At 41.0% G+C, this 24518-nt stretch overlaps 1 protein-coding gene across 2 annotated transcripts in view; it reads right to left on the bottom strand.

Moving 5' to 3' along the window:
• The window catches only part of Dtwd2 (DTW motif tRNA-uridine aminocarboxypropyltransferase 2), a 41730-nt gene extending 17625 nt beyond the window's left edge, over positions 1-24105 (bottom strand). For both annotated transcript variants that reach the window (XR_012910291.1, XM_075968690.1), the window contains exons 1-4: positions 23791-24105; positions 7879-7969; positions 4572-4666; positions 4075-4267 (exon numbers count right to left, since the gene is read on the bottom strand). Coding sequence is in view for 1 of the 2 variants with exons in the window: in XM_075968690.1 (XP_075824805.1) it covers positions 4075-4267; positions 4572-4666; positions 7879-7969; positions 23791-24008 (597 nt within the window). In the remaining variant the exon portion in view is untranslated. The remainder of the gene's footprint in view (positions 1-4074; positions 4268-4571; positions 4667-7878; positions 7970-23790) is intronic.
• Between the last annotated feature and the right edge of the window lie 413 nt (positions 24106-24518).

Below are 24518 nucleotides of genomic sequence, written 5' to 3'. Positions count from 1 at the left end.
ACACAGATTAATAGAAATGGGTTAAATTAATATGTACAAGTTAGCCAATAAGAAGCTAGAGCTAATGGGCCAAGCAGTGATTTAACTGATACAGTTTCTGTGCAATTATTTCATGGCTAAGAGGCCAGGAACCAACAAGTGGCCTCCATCCAACTAATAGAATAGAATTAATCCAAAATTCTTCACTTTAGCCTCAGGCAGACTCTTCAAATAAGGGCAAAAGATAGCCACGTTCTTCACCCAACTATCACTAGAATAATTTCTATGCAACATACTAAAATTCTTCTTCTCTGAAACCTCTTGAACCAGGCCCCTACAGTTCAAATCATTCTCAGTACCACTGTCTTCCATGTATGGCCCATTAAGCAGTACTTAAAGCATTCCACTGCTTTCCTAACCTAAAGTATCAAAACCCAAATTCCTCCAAACAAAAGCTCAGGTCTATCACAACAATACCCCAATTCTTGGTACCAACTGTTGTTAGGCTGCAGCTGCTGCAGTGAAGAATGAGTCTCAGAGCTCAACAAACCCACATGAAGTTTATTAGGAAAAGGTGGAGGTAAGAGGAAGTGTCGATTGATGGAGAAGGGGGCGTGGAAAGGGGGTGAACAGGTGGGCAGAGCTTACTTACAAGGGAAAGCCTGCTCATGTATATAGAGCCCTAAGAAGCCACACAACGCATGACATAGCAATATATGGTCACAGGGTCCCTGTGCTGGCTAGGTGTTTGCCTGAATGCCGGTGTCTTAAAGTTTCAATTGCTGTGAAGAGACACCATGACCACAGCAATTCTTACAAAGGAAAGCATCTAAATGGGTGGCTTACATTTTTCAGAGGTTTAGTCCATTATAGTCATGGTGGGACATGATGGCATGCAGGCAGACATGATGCTAGAGGAGCTACATCTTGATCCTGCAGGCAACAAAAAGTGGTCTACAATACTGGGCATAGCTTGAGCATATATGAGACCTCAAAGCCCACCTCCAGCTTTCAAGGTAGGATTCTTCTTTTTTGTTTTTGTTTTGTTTCTTTGCTTGGTTTGGTTTTTGATTTTTCTTTCAAATTTGGTTTTGTTTGGTGGGAGAAGTTGCAAGGGCAGAGAGAGGACAAGGAGGATAAAGGAATGGAGAAAAGCGGGAACAGAATGCATGATGTAAATTCCACAATGAATCAAAAAGAGTAAAAAAAAAATACAAGCTGGTATAACTGACTCTGTTACCTGCTTCTAGGACCTTTCCTCCTACCCAGTTCTCTCGGCCAGCACTAATAGGAGAGGAGGTGCCTAGTCACACTACAATCTAATACGCCATGGCTGGTTGATATTCATGGAAGGACTGCCCTTTTCTGAAGAGAAACAGAGGAAGAGTGGATAGGAGTGTGAGGGGAATGGGAGAAGAAGAGGGAGGGTAAACTGTAGTCAGGATATAAAAACAAAAAAAAAAAAAGGAAATACATAAATACAAAAAAAAAAGAATCCAAGCTGGGCAGTGGTAGCACACACCTTTAATCCAGCATTTTAGGAGGCAGAGACAGGCCAAACACTGTGAGTTTGAGGCCAGCTTGATCTACAGAGCTTGTTCTAGGACAGCCAAGGGTACACAAAGAAACACTGCCTCAAAAAAAAAAATCAGAAAAGTGATAAAAAAGGTGTCCCAGGATAACTGTCCTACCAGATTGTATATTCCAGCTGGATATCAACAACAGAAACATCAGAAATCTTACAAACTCATGGAAACTGAACAACTTACTACTGAATGAAAAAAAATGGGTCAAGACATAAATTAAGAAAGGAATTAAAGACTTTCTAGAATTGCATGCAAATGAATACACAACATACCCAAACTTATGGGACATATTGAAAGCAGTTGGAAGAGGTAAGTTTATAGCACTAAGTGTCTACATTTAAATAATTGGGGAAACCTCATACTAGTAACTTTCAAGCATACTTGAAAGCTCTAGAACAAAAAGAAAAAAAATCACACCCAAAACAAGTAGATGGCAAGAAATATTCAAACTCAGAGCTAAAATCAGTACAATAGAAACGAACTAACAATACAACAAATGAATCAATAAAATAGAGTTGGTTCTTTAAAAAAAAATCAGTAAGATTGACAAACCCTTATTCAAATTAACTAAGAGGTAAAGGAAGAATATCCAAATTAACAAAATTAGAGATGGAAAGGGGGTTATAACAACAGACACCAAGAAAACCCAGAGAATAACAAGGACATACTTAAATAACCTATACTCCACCAAATTGAAAAATCGAAAAGAAATGGATATTTTTCTTCATGTATACCACAAATAGACACGACCAGAGAAGAACTTTCCATGATACATCATAGTCAAGATGTCAAAAATACAAAGAAACAATGCTAAAAGTAGTATGAGAAAATTGTGAAGGCACATACAAAGGCAGGAACACCACAATAACCAGACCTTCCATCAGTAATTCTAAAACTTCAAAAAATATGAAGTGAAATATTTCAACCTCAGAAAGCAAATAACTATGAACCAAAAATGCTATACCCAGTGATGTTATGTTTAAAAACTGAGCAAGATACACACAAATTAAAGCACTCTGTGGTAACCAAGTGAGAACAGAAAAAACTTTCCAAAGACTACTCTACAGGGAAGAAGAAAGACAGTGTCCTCCACATGTGAATGGTGAAACATGAGTCAGCTGCAAAGGAGAATGAGGCCCGGTCAACTGCAGGAACATGATGAACACTGACAACACCATCCTGGGTAAAACAGACAGACACCATCATACCATCTCATCACACTCCTGTGAAACCTAAAAAAGTTTATTACAGAATTCGAGGTCAAATAATAATTGGCAAAGAGAGGAAGGGAGAGAGGCCAGCAAACAAAGTTAGAGAGAGAAGGAAGGAGTAAGTTCTCATGGTATGTCACACAGCACAGTGCTCCAGTCAACAACAGCCAATCTTCAAAATAGCTGGAAAACAAATCTGAATGTTCTCGCCACAAAGAAACAGCTGCTGCTTAAGGAAAGGTTCTTAATACAGAGAAATAATACTTGAGTAATGGGACCCAACACACTAATTTGATCATTAAGCAATGTATAACACCCCAGAGAACCATAGGTATTCCATGTGCAAGTATTATGTCAATTAAAATACAACTGAAAAATTGATCAAGAAAAAATTACTGAAGTAAAAAAGGCAAATGTAAATAGAAAGCTTGAAGTCTCCGCAGGAGAGTCTGAAGGGATTTAAAAGTACCCAGAGCAGACAGCTTTACCAAAGCATTCTATCTTATTTCTATGGAGGATCTAATTCTATAGGTAACTATTCTAGGCTACAGAGAAATATTTATTCATTTTATCCTGTGAAGCTGGAAAACCTTAAAACTCAAACTTGCCAGGGAAAATATGAAAACCATGTGCATGACAGTTTAATACATTACACAAAATCCAAGCTCCAGCTGAATACAAAATGTTAACAGTCAGGAAAGTTCACTCCCAAAACACAAACACAGTTGAATATTTCAAACCCTATGATTACAACAAATTATATCAAACAGGACTGGAGAGATGGCTCAGAAGGAAAGGGCACTTCCCACCAAGCCTGACAACCTGAGTTAGATTCCCAGGACCCACAAACTGCTGTGTATACACACACACACACAATGTTAAAAAAAAAGCTTTTAACATGAAAAATGAAGGACGAACCATATGATGATGATAATATCTACCCCAAAAGTACCTTGCAAAAGTTTAATCATTACTTATAAGTAACTATGTATTTAAATAACATTTCCTAACAAAATCATTTATACACATATAAAGAGATGACACATTTGAAATTTTCTCTATATACAATATAAGTATATGTACTCACTTATGTAAGTATATATACTTACTTTCAACAGAGATTTATATGTGCATACATTCATAAACATAAATCAACTTAAAGCATATTATTAGAGAATATGGCAAATATATATACATATATAAGTTTGTATATGTAAATATATGTATATATTTACCAAAAGCCTAAATAGCATGTAATTGTACAATTGTACTTATTCTTTGTTAAAGTATTAGTTTACCTGTTTGGGAAGTCGGAACAAGGAATTCTTATAGAAAATGTCTTTAGCCTGGCTCCATGTACCATCAATGATGATGATTGTGGAAGGATAAACAGGAGAATCTAATATAAATTCTTCCAAATTAGTAGCTTCAGCCCCTGGATATAATATTAATGTACCAGAGTCCCGGCAAACAGTTGAAAGTTCAATATCTCTAAAACAATAATTTTTAAGATATCTTTATTAGGTACAGGGAAAACAAAAATTTAATACACTTAGTGATTGCCTAAGCAAAGCTGCCCTCTCAAGGAATCTGTCCAATCAAACAGGAGTGCCAGTTCAAAGGTTACCCAAAAGCCTCTGAATCTGGTGCCTGGCATGCTGTCTCCTCAGCCACAGTAGTTCTTCCTGCCAAGTCTTTCCTAGCCAATGACCAGTGACATCATTTTTAACCCTCCCAAAGAAATGTCTATGTGGGAAAGACCCGCCCCTAACTGCCCGCCAGTCTGCTCACTTACCGCTCTTCACTGAAGCGGCGGCCAATCTTTACTGTGCACTTGTCAGGGGGCAGGCATGCTGCTAGCAGAGGGACCGTGCGCAACACTTTGCTTTCCTTTAAAGAAAAATTAAAAGATGGAGTCATTACTCAGGTAAACACTTTTAAAACTTTCCTGGAACTGAGTGATCAAGTGCTTGCGCACAGGTACAGGGAACTGAGTGTCAGCAGCAGTGTTGCAGAAAAAAAAAAAAACTTTTCTGAGAAACATTTGATTTTTAACTTTATACATTTTTACAAATCTTTTACCTAAGACCAGACTTTAAGAAGCAATAACATTTCTCTAATTTACCAGTATTAGGCATAACATAAGCACACTTTTAAAACTTATTTAGATATATTTATAGACTAATGGTTAGAATTTTAAATTATAGGGGGAAAATACTTTAATAGATATGTATGCAAATGCCATAATAAAATCCACTGTTATGTATAATTAATACATATTAGCAATAAACTAAATAAATTATAAATGCACATAAATTTGTGTTAAACTGAATAATTTATTCTGATAAGCTTTTTATTTCAACAGTAATTACATTTTGAACATATCAGCTTGCAGATGATAGCCTGTATCTCTATACCAAAAAAGTAGCAACATATGCAAAATATAAAACAAAGGACATGTCAAATTTAGAGACTTACTAATGGCTAAATGGAAAAGTTTAAGCAACAAATATTAGACTCTAATACAAAATACAAAGGTCTCCACACTGTTACCTGAAAATTAATAACTAACTAATGAGAGAAAGGGAAGTAGCTTTCTTACACAACTCTAAGTCCCCAGGGAAAACACTGCCCACTCCAGAAAGCTTCCTTCCTCCTCCCATGGAAGTGAGCTGCACTTTCAGGATTCAGACCCAAGCACAAAGCTGACCACCATCTGTACTGATAGTTTGTTTGTGCTATAACAAATAAAGCTTGCCTGAAGATGACAGTGGGAAGTCAGAGGCCAGGCAGTGGTGGCATACACCTTTAATCCTAGCACTTGGGAGACTAGGCAGGTGAATCTCTATGAGTTCAAGGCCACCCTGGACTACTCAAGACTGAATCCGCCTAAAAGAGAAATAGAGCTCACACCTTTGATCCCAGCACTTGGGAGGTGGAGACAGGAGTGATATGGCTGGGTGGAGAAAGGAATATAAGTCAGGAAGGGACTTGTAGAGACAGGATACCCCATTCGGTCTGAGGATTTCGTAGAGGTAAGAACTAGTGGCTGGCTGCTCTGCTTCTCTGATCTTTCAGCTTTCCACCCCAATACTGACTCCAGGTTGTTATTATTAAGACCAATTAGAAATCGCACTACAACAATCAGTGGTTGTCTTCAGTATCCTAGCTTCCACTGCTAAGAACAAGCTTTCTTGTTACCACAACTCTATTGCTAGTCCTGTGGAGGCAACCAGATAGCCACTGTGCCTTAGGTCACATAATCCTCTCCACCACATCTCTCTCCTGGAACCCATCCAAATGCTTTTCAGTCTCATTTTTATGGGAGAACCATGAAACTGTCAAATCTGTTTATACAAAGTACTGTGCTAAAGTTACACACAAGCAGCCTGGTGAACAAGAGAAAGGCCAGAAAGTCCCTTTGCTGATAGGGAAGATCAATCTGGATGTACCTGTCTAGTCATAAAACACATCCATAGTGGGCACAGTCTTAAATTGGTCATCTAAAGTGGGGACTGTGGTTTTGAAAAAACTGTAAGAGATTTCAACCTTCATTTGGTGATGGATGGAGATAGAGACAGAGACTCACACTGGAGCACTGGACTGAGCTCCCAAGGTCCCAATGAGGAGCAGAAGGAGGGAGAACATAAGCAAGGAAGTCGGGACCACGAGGGGTGCGCCCACCCACTGAGACAGTGGGGCTGATCTATTGGGAGCTCACCAAGGCCAGCTGGACTGTGACTGAAAAAGCATGGGATAAAACTGGACTCTCTGAACATGGCGAACAATGAGGGCTGATGAGAAGCCAGGGACAATGGCACGGGATTTTGATCCTAAGTAATGTGCTGGCTTTGTGGGAGCCTAGCCAGTTTGGATGTTCACCTTCCTAGATAAGGACGGAGGGGGGAGGACCTTGGACTTTCCACAGGGCAGGGAACCCTGACTGCTCTTTGGACTGGAGAGGGAGGGGGAGAGGAGTAGGGGGAGGGGGAGAAGGGGAGGGGGAGAAGGGCAGGAGGAGAGGGAGGGAAATGGGAGGCTGGGAGGAGGTGGAAACTTGTTTTATTCCTTTTCTCAATAAAAAAAAAAATTAGCACAAATCAATTTTTAAAGCTGTATTTTGAAGGACATCTCATACCATCGGACAACATAATAATGGAAAAGTACCATATCTGCATCATAATATGGAAACAATAATAACCAAAATTCAGGTTTTAATCCTGTATGACCATAACAATTTGTTTTCTGTAAATGTAAGTTGTACAGTCTTATAATTTTAACTGCAGTAGTAATTCAGTGACACAGTTGCCAGAATCATAAGAGCCTGCTGTCAAGTCTGGGAGAGGAGCTGTCAACAAATAATTTGCAACAAAGAAACAGTATTCATCATTCACAAAACAGAAAAGGCTAATTTGTTTTACATCTCCCTTGTGTCTTTGTATAAGCTATACAAAAAATTTTTTTAAAGAGGTAAAAGAGTTCTCACTTGGGTTACCACTAAATCTGTTTACAACATGCACTGAGTAGTTTTGTATTAACTAATTTATAATTGCCTGTAGTTTCCTTACATCTCCTCATCACAAATCAAAATTAACAAACATACATACACACTGGCACATATCTAATCCTAAACAGAGTAGAACAATGTTAGCTAAAAAGCCTTACAGATGGCACAGTACAAACTAAAAGCGTTTGTGCTAGCCACCTAAAAGAAAGAAAATTTTACTTGCATATCCATCTTGTAAGAGTAAAATGCCAAAATAAGTATTTACTCTAGCAAGAAAAGCCATCAGGGAGCCAAGATGCTGACGAGAGTTTTAAAAGCAGTCATTTTTCTCAGCTCTTTATTCACAAAATTGCATCTTTTCATCTTACAAACCTGCTGGAGCTCTAAATCTCTACCTCACAGCAGCAGGATTGTGAAACACTGTCTCAAGCATTGACTCTCTACTATCATCTGATAGATAAAGCAAATACTTATCAGCAATAGTGGTGTTTCTGAGACACTCACAACCATGAGGAATGAGCATGTTTACATGCGTGTGCTCTCTGCTGCACTCAGACTCCACCTGAAGACAAACCACTTACGAACTTTAACTCACCTCTGCTGGATGCTGAATTATGTACAGATGGGTGGAGATCTGGAGTGGGTGCACTGGTAGATATGGACACAAGCATACTTTCTGGGGTCGGCTAAAGAGCAAAAAAAGCAAAGAGAATCTTTAAAATGTGATATAACAAAACAGTGAAGGAACAAGTCAGTTAAACCATTTTCTCTTCATGAAAATATGACCTTTCCTAGCCAACCAGTTCAGTTGCCCTGACAACTCTATCACTAGGCAACCCGCATATGATTAAAACATCCCACAACTAATACAATGTATATTGCCTAGAAAACTAGGGGCTCTAGGAATCAAACTCAAGTTCTCATGCATGTATAATAAGTACTTTAACAACTGAGTCATCTCTCCAGTCCCAATCCACAGTTCTTTAAAACATCTTATCATTTCAATTGACCAACTCTATATTTAGTGAGTTACTTTACAATGAGAATTTGAGTCTTTTACCTTAAATACTTTCTCTCTGCAGCAATGCAGTAATGATGACTAACTGTTCAGCCATTAAACTATCTCTTAATAAAATAGTAAGTGCAGAGTAATTGTCTGCACTCTTAACTCTTTGAAAAAGAAAGAATAAAAAGCTATATATATAAACTTAAACCTGAAGGTTATTTTATATTTTGGATAGATAATACATTAAACAAAACCTCAAAGCTGCATATATTAAGTAATTCAATCAATTCCTATTTTAATATACATTACACATATATATTAAATGTTAGATGTGTATCTAACTATAATATAATGAGCAAAGAACTGGATTTTTCCATTCACTACCTTTATAATGCATTGTAAATACATTATTGTTTTTCCACTCAATGGGGTTTATCTTCTTTAAAAATCTACATAACCCAATAAGTTTTAATTATATTCTTAAAACATGAATGGAAACAAGGAATTTTCCTAAGGGAACTGAGTACAAGAAGCTTTTCCTTTGTTTCTCTCTAGAGATGTAGGAACAAATATGTGGTCCACCTATCAGACACAAACTGACAGACTTCCTTGGCAAGTGAGGCCCAGGGTAACCTGTCACTCTGAGCACACGCCCTCTGACAGCGTGTGGGCTAATGCAGTTACGTGTGGCATGGATCTGAGATGCTAGAGCATACAAAAACATCTTTCAAAGCCTAATTAAGTCCCTTACAGAATAGTCACTGAAAGCTTTTTCCTATTACAGTAATGATTTTAATTAAGATAATCTCACATAAGAAAAAGTAAACTTTAAAAATGTATGAATAGATTTAGAATAATTACTGTTTGTAGCAAGGAAGTCGCTTGTTTGTTCCTGGCTGCTTAACCCCAAAATAATCACACAGAAACTGTATTAATTAAATCACTGCTTGGCCCATTAGCTCTAGCTTCTTATTGGCTAACTCTTACATATTAATTTAACCCATTTCTATTAATCTATGTATCACCACGTGGCAGTGGATTACTGGGTAAAGTTCCATCCAGCTCTGGCAGGGGTAATGGCTTCTCTCTGACTCCGCCCTTCTTTCTCTTAGCATACAGCCTAGCTTTCCCTGCCTAGTTCTGTTCTTCCCTGCCATAGGCTCAAAGCAGTTCTTTATTCATTAACCAATAAAAGCAACAGACAGAAGGACCTCCCACACCAACTGTTTTAAAGGATTTTTACTCACTAACTAAAGAAATACACATGTAAACCTGCCCCCCAAAATAGTTTAAATCAAATTTTCCAAAACACAATTTTTTTAATATTCTCAAAAGTGGAAGAAAATTAGGAACTCCACAGCTCTTTGCCATATTAATTGTCTACAACACAGCACACACAAAAATGGCAACAACTTTCTCATTTTAAAGCAGGCTTTAGAAGACTAAATCCCACAGTGCCCTCTGCTGTCTTTTTTTAAAGATGTATTCACTTTTATTCATGTGTGTGTACATGCTTGCAATATCAGCTCACACGTGGAAACAAAGCAGGGAGGCGAAGAGACATTGGGAATAGTAGAGTCCACCCCCAGTGATGACCTCCTCTAACAAGGCCACACCTCCCAATCCTTCCAAACTGTTCTACCAACTGGGGACCAGTTATTTAAACACATGAACCTATGGGAGCCATTTTCATTGAAACTACCATAGCAACTATACAAAGGCCCTACCACACTGAAATAACAAAAAGAGAAACTAAAAAGGACTGAGAACCTTATCATCCATATCCAGCTAACTATGATTTACTTTCTGTTCTTTTAAGAAAAACAGATAGATGGATGATAGACAGACAGTAGATGGGATGGATGGATAGATGGATGGATGGATGGATGGATGAAAGGAAGAAACAGTCTGAGGGATGTATGTGAGTAAAAGAGAGCTCTCACCTAGTAAGCATCTATAATACCCCAGTTTTGATGCCTAAGACAGGAGAAACAAAAAAGATGGCAAGTAGTTGTCTTAGTAGTAAATTAATCAGTGTTTCCTCTGAAAATGCTTCTTCTATACTTCCATATTTTTTTAATATTACTTATACATGTTTTCCTCCATATTAATTTTCTGAAGAACACAATTTTAATCACTTTATATGCCACCAAGTGTTCATTATTAATCAGATACTGGACACTGAATAAATAATGACTGAAAAAAAAATTAAAACTACATGCTCCCTCCACCTCCCCACCCCATTCCCAAAAAAAGACTGTTCTTTATTTTCTTCTAGTGTTAAGAATCAAACCCAGGCCCTGTGCATGCTAAAAGTGGTGCCCCTAGGTAATACCTCCAGCCCATATATGAGAGGATGCAAGCTTCTGTGTGACCATACAGCAGAAGCCCATGTTCTCTCCTTCAGGCCAATTAAAGGGAGAAACACCCATCCCCACCAACAAGTAGTCAAAGGTTAAAAGTAAAAAGCTATTTTCCCAAGACCTATATAGAGTGAGAGAATCATGTTACTAGAAAACACTTTCATTTGCTGATTCTTTCATCTTTTCTTTTCAAAAACTCTATATTTTAAAGTGAGTTTTTTATTTTCCTAATTTTATTTATATGCCTATTTCCTCAAAAAATATAAATGGAATTGAGAACTTTTTGGGAAGTAAAAAAAAAAAGTATACTGTTAGTTTATTGCATGAGAACCCAACATTATAAATAACCTATGGATTTGATGTTATCTTACCCAAAAGTGTTTTTGTTTAAGTAGTTTTGACCAACTTAACCTTCGCATTAAACAAAGACCGACTGAGAGCTCCAGGGAGACACCTCCAGAAGGGGTAATTTAGTTACATTGATCTGCAGAGTAACACAAATTCATAAGGCCTCTGGATTTGGGGAGGGAGGGATATCCTAACAATAAAGAGGCTGGATAACAAGCAAAGCACTAATTCATAGATGATAATAAGAGTGAGATTTCACAAAGAAAAAGGAAGGGTAGGAAGTAAAAGAAGAGCGGGGGAAGGAGGCAGAGGGAGAAGGTAACATCTGCCACACACTTGTGACATTACAGGAGCGATGAGAACATTCCTCCTGTGCAAGGCAGTAGCACCACTAGTGCACGGGGAAAGTGCAGGCTCACATGAGTTAATAGTGTCCTCAAGAACACACTGCAGGAGCCGCAACAGCTCTCACTTCAAAACAGATGCCTTTAGTTAGGGCACCGCACTGAGTCCATATGCCTGACGCTCATGAAGTTTTACGTGCAGCTTTATGTAAGCTGTTTTAGGCTCTACATGGATACCACTAAAACAGCTGGAAAAAAAAACCTTAGACATTGCAAGAGAGCTAGAAGAAAAAGGTCACTGCCCAAGTATCCATAAATAAAATGGCTAAAAGTAACAGAGGATATGAGGTTGACTATCAGAACAGGTAAGAGGAAGTAAACAGTACAGTACAGCAAACAGGAGGAAAGGAAATAGTTCAAGGGCTGAGGAGAAAGCTCAGTGTATAAAAGCACTTGCTGTGCAAAAACCAAGACTTGAGCTTAGAATCTCAGAGCCCACATAAAGCCAGGCACAGTGCCACACATCTATAAAATCCCAGTGCTCCTAAGGGGAGACGGGAGGAGGACAGGGGAGCCTTGACTACACCGCAGCAAACAATGAGAGCCTGTCTCAAAACAGCAGGTGAGGACCTGGACCCAAGGCTGTCCTCTGATCTCTGACACATGCACCATGGCACATGCATACCCACTCTCAAACATACACACACACACACACACACACACACACACACACACACACACATTTATTTGCATAGATGCAAATAAAGAATGAATAGAGAAGGAAAGGGGGAGTTAGTTCAAATTTGGAAAAAACAAAAAGGATAGAAACTGCCTTCATGACAATTAAGTACAACCCTGAGATAGAGGATTTCATACAGCAGGGAGAAGGCAAGAGATTCTCAAAGAGGAAAAAAAAATAGCAGAACAAAGGTAAAGAGTCAAACATAAAAATAACTATTTAGGAGGAGCAGTTACAGATAACAAGGTGGGGATGGATACATACGAAGTGGCAGAGAAAGACGCAAATCAACAGACTGGGGATTAAGCTGCAGGCCTTTGGGCAGTAAATTCAGGAGTTTGAACCCTTTGCCTTTACCTAAAATACAAGCATAGATCTCCAGGAAAAGAATAAAATGAGCAGGCCCAGATATTGAGTTGGTCTGATGATGAAATGCAAGCTGGGAACCATGAGTACAGAACTGTAAAAATTCATGACAGTACATCAGTGAGAAAAAAACAGGTAACAGAGTAGCGTAAGCCGCTCGTTTCTTGTGGAGTTTGAAGTAGTGAGTCCCTCCACTGCTCTGGGCTCCTCAATCTCATCATCCATGCTACAGTACAATCCGCCTCACGTGTTTCTCCTCTAGAGCGCCTGATGACAACAGCCACGTTCCATTCTCTTCACACTGCCAGCGTCCAGCTTGGTGAAAGGTGCCAAACACACACTCGTGCAGATCACAACATCTGAGTGTGTTTACTTAGCGATTTGATGGAAGAATGAGCTGAGGTCTAATCCCTACTTCACAGGAGGCTAGGGCTTAGAACTGTACTACTGAACTCAGTCATGCTCTTCCTTAAGAAAAACCACTGATTCACATCTACCTAGATTCTAAGACGTGCACTAAACTAATTTCTTAGAAACTGAGTCACTAAGTGGCACTGGGTCCAATACTCAGAGAGGACTCCTCTGCCTTCTGTTTATTCTCCAGCTGGTTAGCTATCCCTGGAGACGAGCTTGGTGCTATCCTTTTGATCCTCCGATGGTAACAATTGAGTTAGACATGGGGTAAAGTTCTTTCTTAGGGTAAGTCACATGCTCTGGACCAAATTCCAAGAATGTTCTGCCCAAGGAATTCACCCAAGAATATGACAACACAGGAGCTTCCTGGCCACCTTTGATAGTATTCTACCCCCTTGGAGGCCAGTAAGTCTAACAGAAGAGGTGGGGGTTCTAAGTTAGAGGCAAAGTATCTTACTGTATTATTTGTGGTGCTGTGAGCATCCCAAATGTTCACAGCAGTCTCCCTCTTCCCCTAGACTCACAAGAACAAAGTGGGTGATCAGTAGGTATGTTAGAGGAGGAACATAAAGCTTGGGGAATCAATGGTTTTAAGTGGTATACAGAATGTTGAAACAAAGATCTCATCTCTCATGGTTGCTTACTATAATATTTGGTGGTTTGAAAGAAAATGGCCCCCAAAGAGAGTGGCACTAATAGGAGGTGTGGCCTTGTTAGAGGAAGTGCATCACTGGGGGTAGGCTTAGAGATTTTGAGATCTCTTTTGCTCAAGCTTCCCTCAGTGTTGACTGTCAGCTGACTTCCTGCTGTCTCCAGGATGTAGCACACACACAGCTCCAGCACATCTGCCTGAATTCCACCATGCTCCCCATCACGACCACACTGGACTGAACCTCTAAAACTATAAGCAAGCCATCCCAATTCAATGTTTTCTTTATGAGTTGTCACGGTCATGGTGTCTCTTCACAGCAGTAGGAAACCAAACTAAGACAAAGTATCACTCCTTAAAAAAGGTAAAAATGTTGGTGTTCTTAAAATCTTACCAGAGTACCCAGGGAGATACAAACAGTAGACTACTGGGTTGAACAGTGTCCCTTTAAAGGACATGGAAAAGTCCTAACCCCCTAATACCTGTGAATGTGACTGCATTTGAATATCAGAACTTTGCAAATCTAATTAAGAATCTTAAAATGAGATCAGTTTAGGATGGCCTAGAACAGCTGCTATAAGGAAAGGCCGAACTGGTGAAAGAAGAGAGGCCACTATACAACAACATCAAGAACCGCTAACATCCAGAAGACAGAAACAAGGAACAGGTTTCCCCAAGATCCCAGACAGACCCAGCACCAGTGACAACTGAAGCTCCAACTCTCGATCCCCAAAGTATGAAAACAAATCTCTGTTGTTTACAGTTTCCAAGTTGTTGTGGTTTGCAACGGTAGCCCTGGGAACCGTGATTCCTGGGACAGGTGTGTCCTAAGACTTCATTCTTCACTTGTATTGAGCTTTACACACACACCGGCATTTCCTCTGCCCAAACTCACAATGACGTCAACCGCAGACTGAAGAAGTCACTAGGATTCCTGCCAAGAAAACTACCTTAACCGTATCAAAATTCCATGATGCCACCTAAATTCCCAGACATACAGCAGGATCTGGCAAACTTACAAGAGCAATTACAAGCTTAAGGGGGGGAAACGTAGGTGTGGGAAGTGGAGGGCACTTGCCTAGCATGCATGAGGCCCTGAGTTTAATCTTTAGAATGAAAGTCTACTTGGCAGGGAAGCCAAGAAGATGGGCTGGACAGATGGCTCAGTACTGAAGAGCACCGGCTGCTCTTCCAGAGGACTAGATTCCATGTCCAGATTTTACCTAGTAAGCTCAGTGTGTGTCACTCCAGTTCCAGGGACCTGATGCACTCTTCTGGCCTCCACAGGCACCAGGCACAGATGCTGTACATACATACATACATGCAGGCAAAACAGACATACATATACAATAGTGAAGTCCTTTTTAAGTCAGTGGACAGTCATTCAGCAGGTATGAATAAGTAATGGTTGCCATGGAACATTACGAGGTATTTCCATATGTTCCATTGTAAGATCCAGCAATGTGGAGCCTTTTCCATTAAGTATATACCTCCTTTGTATTGAGGGAGAGACATAATTAAGAAACACTAAATATGGAAACCAAGAGAATCTCACAGAAGTGCCCACAGAGAAGCAGTGGTGATGCATGCCTTTAATTCCAGCACTTGGAAGGCAGAAGCAGGCAGATCTGTGTGAGTTCACAGCCAGCCTGATCGATAATAACTAAATAAAGTAAAAAAAAGTAAGAAGAAAAAGAAGAGGGCCCCGTTATGATCATGTTCAACTAGCGTCACATATATTCCACACACTGATCACTGGGGAGAATGCTGTTACAGTTTGAGGGTGAATGTAGAAAGGTTTAGTTGCCAGCTGATCTGGGGAAGGATTCCAGAGGCTCTGTCCACACAGCAGATGAATCCTGAGGTGTTACCGTCCAGAAGACTTCCAGCAGGACAGACCAGAGACTGGTGAGCAGGGATGGTGATGACCCTGACCCTGGGCAGGCCTAAATGACTTTCTTTATAGAGTAACTAAAATAGAAAAGAAATAGCTAAAAGAGGAACAGGAAGAAAGCAAATGTTTTTAACTGTACAGTATTATTTTAAGCTGCTACTTCAAAAGAGTAAAAGTTTTTATGAGTAAGTTTAATTTTCAAGTTTGTATCTGAAACTATCAATTCTAATAATCTTTATAGTGTTTTAATAAATACGTATTGGGGAATATTATTTTAAGGTGTGTGACTTTTGTTTATGTTGCATTTGTTTAACTCTGTGAAGCTTTAATTCTTTGCCTGTCTAAAACACCTCGTGGTTCTAATAAAGAGCTGAATGGCCAATAGCGAGGGAGGAGCAAGGTTAGGTGGGGCTGGCAGACAAGAGTATAAATAGAAGGAGAACCAAGGACCAGGATGGAGCAAGATAGAACAAGGGGAGGAGAATGCCAGGGGCACCCAGCCAGCCATGGAGTAAGAGTGAAAGTAAGACATACAGAGGAAAGAAAAGGAAAAAGCCCAGAGGCAAAAGGTAGTTGGGATAATTTAAGAAAAGCTAGCAAGAAACAAACCAAGCTAAGGACGGCCAATTGTAAGAAAGAATTAGGACTCCGTGTGTGATTTATTTGGGAGCTGGGTGGTAGGTACTCCAAAAAGCCAAGAGAAAAAAATCGCAAAACAGATACATATAAACTAAATATGAATAATATAAACTAAAATTTATAAATAAAGGTAACAATGGGGCTGGAAAGATGGCTCATCAGGTAACGAAACCTGTGACTCTTCCAGAGGACCTGGGTTCAATTCCCAGCACTCACATGGCAGCTAACAGCTGTAACTGCTGCCCTCTTCTGGCCTCCTCGGGCACCAGGCGGCAGGCACAGTCATGTGGGGCACAGGAATGCAGTCAAGCAGAACATCCACACGCATTTAATTAATTTTCAAGCAGCCCTTAGGCCAGTGAGATGGTTCAGCAGGTAAAGATGCTTGCCTCCAAGTCTGATCATTTGAGTTTGATCCCCAGAACCTGCTGGGTAGAAGGAGACAGCTGACTCCTTGTCCTCTGCCCCCCACCAGTATTCAGCATGGGCATGCACCTGCACACACAGTTCTTTTGATATAGGCATCCATCCTATTATGAAACTCAAATGTGATATGCTAGGGACACACTGCTCTGCAGTTGTTATCCTTTCAAAAAATGTATAACCTTGCACTAACCATGAAAAAGCACAAATCAAGCCCAAATTAAACAACATTCCACAGAGTAACTGACCAGTAGGTGCCCTTCAAAAGCACCAAAATCATGAAAAACAAGAAAAGCCTGAAGAACCTCACAGCTTAGAGACCGATAATGATAACATATGGTGCAGAAGAAAGGATTTTAAAGGTTTCAGTCATTGGGGAAATATGGTATGCTGATGCAAACATTATAGAATGCTTACATACATTAGAGCATAACATAAGATCCCATATATATGTTGAATTTGTTTTCTTGTCAGAGTCAAGAAAAAAGTAAAATTACTAGAGTCCTGAAAAGGGATACAAGGAAAACTAGAGACAATATGGTGGTTAGTGTTTTGTTAACTAAAGACACCATCCAAGATCATTTGAGAAAAATACTTTCAATTAGAAAAATGTCTCTTAAGCCAGCGATGTTGGCCTACAGCACTCAGGAGGCAGAGGCAGGTGGAGCTCTGCGAGTGTGAGGTCAGTCCTGTATACAGAGCGAGTTTCAGGACAGTCAGGGCTACACAGAGAAACCCCATTTTGAAACCCCCCCTCAAAAAAAACACCAAAACAAACAAATGCCTCCATTAGACTGGCCTGTAGGCAAGTCTGTAGCGTTTTCTTGATTGAAGGTTAATGTGGAAGGAGCCAACCTACTACAGGCGGTGCTACAGCTGGGGAGATGACCCTGAGATGTATAAGAGAGCAGAAGCAGAGTAAGCTGTGAGGAACAAGCCAGTAAGCATCACTCCTCGATGGACTCTCCATCAGCTCCTGCCTCTAGCTAGGGTCCTGCCCTGACTTACCAGTGACGGACATCACCAGGAAGTATAAGCTGAAATAAGACCCACCCCACCCTATTCAAGTTGCTTTTAGTCATGGTGTTTTATCACGGCAATAGAAACCTAAGACACAGAATTTATATTGGGATGATGAAAGGCTTTGGGTCCACATAGTGCTGATGACTATGTAACACTACAAATATAATGCAATAGAATGTGTCTTAGTTACTGTTCTATTGCTGTGAAGAGACACCATGACCAAGGCAGCGTATAAAAAAAAAATTAACAGGGGGCTTGCTTATTGTTCTGAGGGTTAGATCATCACAGTATGGAGCAAGGTAGTAGGCAGGCAGGCATGGCACCAGAGCAGTAACTGAGGGCCACAAGTAGCAGGAAGAGAGAAAAAAGACTGGGCCTGGAGTGAATTTTTGAAACCCTAAAGCCCATGCCCAGTGACAACACCTCCTCTAACAAGGCCACACCTCCTAGTCCTAAACAGTCCACCAACTGGGAACCACACAATAATATACAGGAGACTATGGGGACCATTCTCATTCAAACCACCACAGAATATAAACTTATAACACAGTTGAAATAATGAATATATTCTTAAGCATGCTATCCCAACTCAAAAACAAAGATAAGTCTGGCAAGAAACTTATCCATATAAACAAACCAGATCTGTTTCTACTGAGCTGATTTTTCTAATCCTTTTTGCAAGGCCAGGGGACTTATTGCATACCTATTCTTTTTATTTTGTTTGTGGGAATAACTTTTTCCGAAAATATCTCTTGCGTTCAGAACTAACTCAACCAGATCTTGCAACCAAATTAATAATACGCCCTGAGACCATTCAAAATTATACACTTAATCCATTTCACTATTATATACTCACTCTGTTTAACTTGCCTTTCAGAAAACAGTATAGTCCAACCTAATCCTCCCTTGGACTTCACATGAAATCAGCTTCTACGACATAAGCTAAATTCTAATATTTAATCTTAAACTATGCATTCTTCCATGCCTCAGACTCAGAATAGCTGTTAGTGTGTGTGAGAGAGAGAGATACAGAGAGAGAGACAAGAACAGAGATGGGGGAGGAGGTAGCAATCATTTGCTGAAAGCAACCAACAGATCTAATGTAATTTTAAAGAAAACAAATATCTACCATATGGAAGCAACATGTGGATATAGTTTAATAACAACTCCTTGTGGTTTTAAGTACTACTCTGGGTCTCTTGGGGGTCAGCAAAATAATTTCTTTCCTTGTAAGATTCTGCTAAAATCTTCTGTAAAACACCATTCCTCATTTCCTTCCCATTCCATGTTTTCCATGCTATGCAATAAATATTGAGCAAAGTCCTTTCTTAGGGCCAAACTCAACCACAGACAACAGACAGAAGTCAGATGGGCAAAGAGCTCAGAAACAGGGCAGAGGGAAGACACAAGGAGAGAGAGAGTGGAGATTTCACATTTGGACTCACTCTTGTGTACTCCAAGAGCAAGAATCTTTTTTCACCCTCCAGTGCTGTAATGATGGACTTTTTTTCTGGATTTCTTTCCTTGAATGGTCCTGAATCTTCTCTATTCCAATGCTCTTTCCCCATCTTTTCATTAGGCTTCCAACAGAAATAAAAAAAAAAATTAAAAAAAAAAGAAAAAAACCTTAGCAGAGGAAAAAAGTAAATACCTACCAGTACTACCTTTAAATCTGCATTCCTAAAATAAAAAGGACAAGCCATCAGGAGAAATAAGAATCTGGCCATGGACAGGAAGAAGGCTCAGAAGATATAAGCTTGCCCTTAAAATGGGCAATAATGAGCTGGGCATGGTGGGACACAACTGTCATCCCAACACCTGGCAAGAGAACTGAAAATAAATAAATAAATAAAAATCTCAAATAATTAAAAATGGCCATAACCAAAGGCATGGAAAACAATCAATGTATTAGAAAAGGCAAAGAAACACCTTGTTTTATAACCAGTGCAGCAGCAACAGAACCAGGAAAGCCAGAACTAAGCATCTAACACTAACAGCGTCTAAAGACAAAAACACAGAGGTGGGAGACATAGGTCAATGGGTAAAGCACTTGCCACACAGAAGGAAGACCTGAGTTTAAATCCTCTGAGCCTACATAAAGTCGGCACTGTAGCTGAGTCTATATTGTCAGCTCAGAGGCCTCTAGCCTGGCATAGGACCACAGGGAGGACCAACTATTCTCCACAGATGTGCACGTACACACACAGAGAGGTTGGGGGGAGAAGCTTAAAACCAAGAGAGGGAAAACACTATTCAAATCACAAAGCTATCTTACTAGATAAAAATGTACAAAAAGAACTTTGGAGTCATTGAGGGCTCAGCAGCCCTCTTTCTGCAAAAGCCTACAGACCTGAGTTTGATTCCAGGAACGCACTTAAAGATGGGAAGAGAGAAACAATGGAGAACAAAATTGTCCTCGCTCCTCCATATTCGTGCCTGACAGGTGAGCATATGTACACACACATACACACTTTCTCCTCAATTACTTCGTAACTTAAGAGCTCCTTTAAATAATACCAGATTTTAAACTAGAATATCACTTGATTACATAGTCCTTAACTCCATAAGCACTACTAATACTATAAATTATTAATTTGGGACAAATTAACATAGGGATTAATGTGGTTCAATGTTCTTTGAAGAAAATGTCTGAGTATAATACTGTAATTCTTATTTTTCTAAGGGAAAGTAAATCAAATATTTAGTAAGCGCTAATGTGCTTCATTTTTAACTGGTCACTCTCTAAAGATTTAATTAAGATTAAGAGGGAAAATGTCTCTTGGCATGTATGATCTTTGCTCAACTTTGAACATATGATTAGCCTACATAACAATTTACAAATCAGCTTTGCTCATGTATTATGAACAAACCACTTTCTAGAGTAAACATATTTTCTATGCAAACAGGAAAAAGCAAATTAATGAATTTCCTTGGAAATATGATTTTTTTTTTATTTTCGAGACAGGGTTTCTCCGTAGCTTTTTGGTTCCTGTCCTGGAACTAGCTCTTCTAGACCAGGCTGGCCTCGAACTCACAGAGATCCGCCTGCCTCTGCCTCCCGAGTGCTGGGATTAAAGGCGTGCGCCACCACCACCCGGCGGAAATATGATTTCTATATGTACAAAAATTTAAATTTTTGGAATACCTAAATTTTTACCCTAAACATTGTTGTCATGAATCCATTTGATGTATCTCAGATGGTGCATTCCTAAAGCCCTTGGTAAAATCCCCAGCAACCCACAAGTGGAGTGGGAGACAGAAGGATCAGTGGAAGGGCACTCTAGGCTACAGAATGTTGGAAACGAGCTGGGCTACATAATACCATGCTGAAAAGGAGGGGATGGGAGAGAAGTGAAAAGATTATTAAGTTAAAATGTATCTGATACACGTAACTTAGGTGAAATAATTTAGCATACAGTACAGTGAGAATGCCAGTGAGGACAGTGGGATTAACAGAACTGCGGCTCACAGCTGCTGACCAGCTTCTAGAGAGCGCGCTGAGCCATACTGCTAATCCAAGAAAAGATAAAATACGAAGTCTGAAATCCAGTTCCTACTGAATGCATATTGCTTTTCTATTACTGTAAAGCTGGAAAATTGCAGGCCACATAATGGTAAGTGCATCTAGAAAAAAGATACCCTACAATCGAGATCCATTCTGAGTTTGTACTAGCCAATCTCTGGCAAAAAGTCAAAATATGTAAGATAAAATATCCCAAGTGCTCAAGTAGCAAAGGCATCCTACTTTGTCACCTCACCCACCAGAGCTTTCCTAACGCCATTTCAACTATTTCCCATCATCTTGATTCCTTTCCAACATTGCCTGCCCCCTAGTCTGCAGCTCACTTGCTTGCTGTTTATTATCTGTATCCAGTAAGAAAATGAACCTGGGTCATTGTATTGTTAGTGATTAGCAGAGCACTCAGAAAGTATAAGCAAATGTGTAGGTCTAGAGCTCAGGAGAAAGGCCCAGGGTGGAGAAAACATGATAATCTCCCAGGAAATTGGGTAAATCACCAGTGGGAAGCGGGAAGAGCTTGAAGGAGAAGAGGACTTAGAATCAGTACTCTGGAGAAGTGAGGGTCTCTGCAGTTATCAGGCAGGCAGGAAAGCAAACTTCAAGGAGGCGAGAATGAAAACTTGGTGTAGATCAACTTCAGCAACCTGGATCAAGACTTTGGGGAGTCTAATGCCAGGTGGTTTAGTGCCAAGTTTAAACACAGTATAATTTGGGAAAAGGTTTCCTGGTGCAATACAGTCCCTGGTGTACGAAGAAGTGTTATTATATCGAAACTTGATTCAGGATCCGCGTCATTTCTTCCAAGAAGATGGGTTCTAGAGATAGGTTACCTAGACTAGCTTAAGGGCCTAAGGAAGCAGCTGGCCGGGTCTTGGTTATTCAAAGAGCACAGAGGTCACTTGGGATATTAACCACATCTGTTCCTGACTGTGGGCTCTTGGTGGAGCCTCTGGCTATACAGATACTAATAAGGGTTTCTTAAACTATTAGATATCTCCGGTCCTGGTTGTGGGACCTTGGGGAGCCCCTGGCTGTAAGGGTCATTTAGATTGCTAGCCACCTCTGGCCCTGGTTGTAGGAGTTTGATCTGGCCTGACTCAACAGATAACACAAATCACCAGGCTATTAATCACCTCCAATTCCCAGCCTTCTGGATGGAAGAATAGTTTTTACATTTTTTTCATTGAGAAGACAATCCTGCATGCTTAACACTCCTGGTTGTGGGCTGAAGGACCTCCATGCTCCCAGCAGAGAGGCCCAACATTTAGACTTTGAGAAGGATAGGCCAAGGAGACTGGGCCAAAGAAGTCATCTAAATGCAAGGGGAACTAAAGAAAGAGTGTGTGAAAGAGTGTATACAGAAAGCTGCCAGCTCATCTACTGTGTAATACAGCAACGATCCACTGGGTTTTAGCTCATGAAGGTTACGGGGTGTTATACTCAAAGCCATTTCAGGGCAACTATATGATCTGATAGCGAACTGCAGAGTGATTATAAGCTAGGGAAGTATAGGCAAGCTTTAGTTAGGATCTGAAATATGTTGCCAAGCACACCCCTTTCAAATGTCCGTATGTCAACTTACGGCATTACTGAAGAGGTGGGGATGACTGGAAGGAAGTTAGGTCATCTGGTAAATGCCTTGCGTGGGACATTGGGCATCTGGTCCCTTTCTATAGGCCTCCTCTATTCTGTGCACAATGACCTATACAGGACCGCAGGCCCAACACGACCCACCAAGCTATGGGCTGCAAACTCTGAGACCCTAAACCTACATAAAGTTTCTCCTTCTAAGCTGAAGACCTCATGTACTAAAATAAGAGACAGGTGACCAGTATGTAATGATTATAAAGGACACCAGAGATGGGTGACAGCTGAAGACCTTTCAAAAACCAGGGACATCAGTCCAAATGGCAAGGAGTGCTGTTTCTTAAATTCTGCAATTAAATAAGCAGGAGGAACAAATCACACAGCTGAAGCACACATGAGGTGGCCCCCAAAGAATAATCAGCTATATTGTGAACAGTCGGCCCGGGGTTGTCATCATCCACCCAAGAAACTCTCTGCATGAGCCTCTAAGGACCCAGCTAGGGCCAGACCATGATTTATTTTTTTCCTCAATGCATTTCTAGTACCCAGAACAGCCAGCATGCAGCAGACACACAGAAATTCAGTTTAAAAAAAAAATCAGAAGGTGTCTCATATAGTTCAGGCTACCCTACAACTTGATAGGTAGCTGAGAATGACCTTGAATTTCTGACCTTTCTGCCTCTACTTCCCAAGTACTCAGCTAACAAACCTGGTTTTCAGTAAACACTGATAAATAAATTCAAAATTCTCAATCCAAGCAGTCCCTTTATTATTCTCCTCCGATTCATTTCATGATGACCAGCCCACTTAGGCGTCGTTAAGTATTAATGTCATTAGGCCTCAAGAGTTCCATGTATCAAAGACTCTTAAATTTCTTGGGGGAAAAAAAACTAACTCTTGCAGGGCTTAGTGGTGCACGCTTTAAACCATACACTCGGGAGGCAGAGGCAGACAGATCTAAAGTGAGTTCGAGACCAGCCTGGTCAATAAAGCGAATTCCGGGACGGCCAGGGCTCTGTTACAAAGAGAAACCCTGCCATGAAAACACAAACAAACAAACAAACAAAGAACTAAGTCTTGCAGAAAGGTTAAATAATCATCATGGCCCTGGGTGAAAGACTTCTTGCAGCGACCGGCGCGCGGAGTCCGCCTGGCCGGCAGAGGGCGCCGCAGCTCCCGAGCCCGCGCTCACCTGCAGCGGCTGCACTCGGGCCTGCGCTCGGCGTGCTCCACCGGCAGTCCCCACAGCCCGTCGGCGCCCGCGCCGTTGCCCTCTTCGCCCGCGGGAGCCGCCACCGGCGCTGCGCTGCCCTCCGGCCGCTCCTCTTCGTCCCGCGTCGGCGACCCCGAGGCCCCAGGAGGCCGAGGCACGGACGCCCCGAGCGTGTGCGCCTCTTCCTGCGGCTCCATGGCTGATGTTGCAGTCAAGCTGTCGCATTGAGGGGGCGCCGCCGCCGGGGGGCGCCACGCGCTGAAGAAAGCGATCCGCGCCACGCACGCACGTCACGTAAGGGGCGGGCCTCAGAGGTGCCGCGAGGTCCCGTCCCGTTGCAGAAATGAAGGAGCCCATTGGTCAGTGCGGGTGTGCCTCACCCATAGGTAGGAGGGAAGGCGTGGCAATATGGCTATGCTAGTAAGTATAGGTTTCCTGGGACAAGTAAAGGAGTCATCGCCAGAAGCTACCCAGACCCCGAACCTCAGCGCCATTCTCTGTATTTAAAGGATAACGTGAAATTCTAGGCAGCAGTGCCGGATTCTAAGACGTGTGCGCGCTCAACCCTGCGGCCACTCGCGCCCTTAGTGGCCAAAAGCTGCAAAGGAGCTGTCGGAACCGCTGAAAACTGGTCCAGGAACTGCTCCAGTATAAACTCGGATCTCTTGTGTCCCGTGCCTTGTTCACATTTGACACTGTATGATCCC

The sequence above is a fragment of the Microtus pennsylvanicus genome, chromosome 4 (genome assembly GCF_037038515.1).
Source record: "Microtus pennsylvanicus isolate mMicPen1 chromosome 4, mMicPen1.hap1, whole genome shotgun sequence".
Lineage (NCBI taxonomy): Eukaryota > Metazoa > Chordata > Mammalia > Rodentia > Cricetidae > Microtus > Microtus pennsylvanicus.
This window is presented reverse-complemented; position numbering and strand designations above follow the sequence as displayed.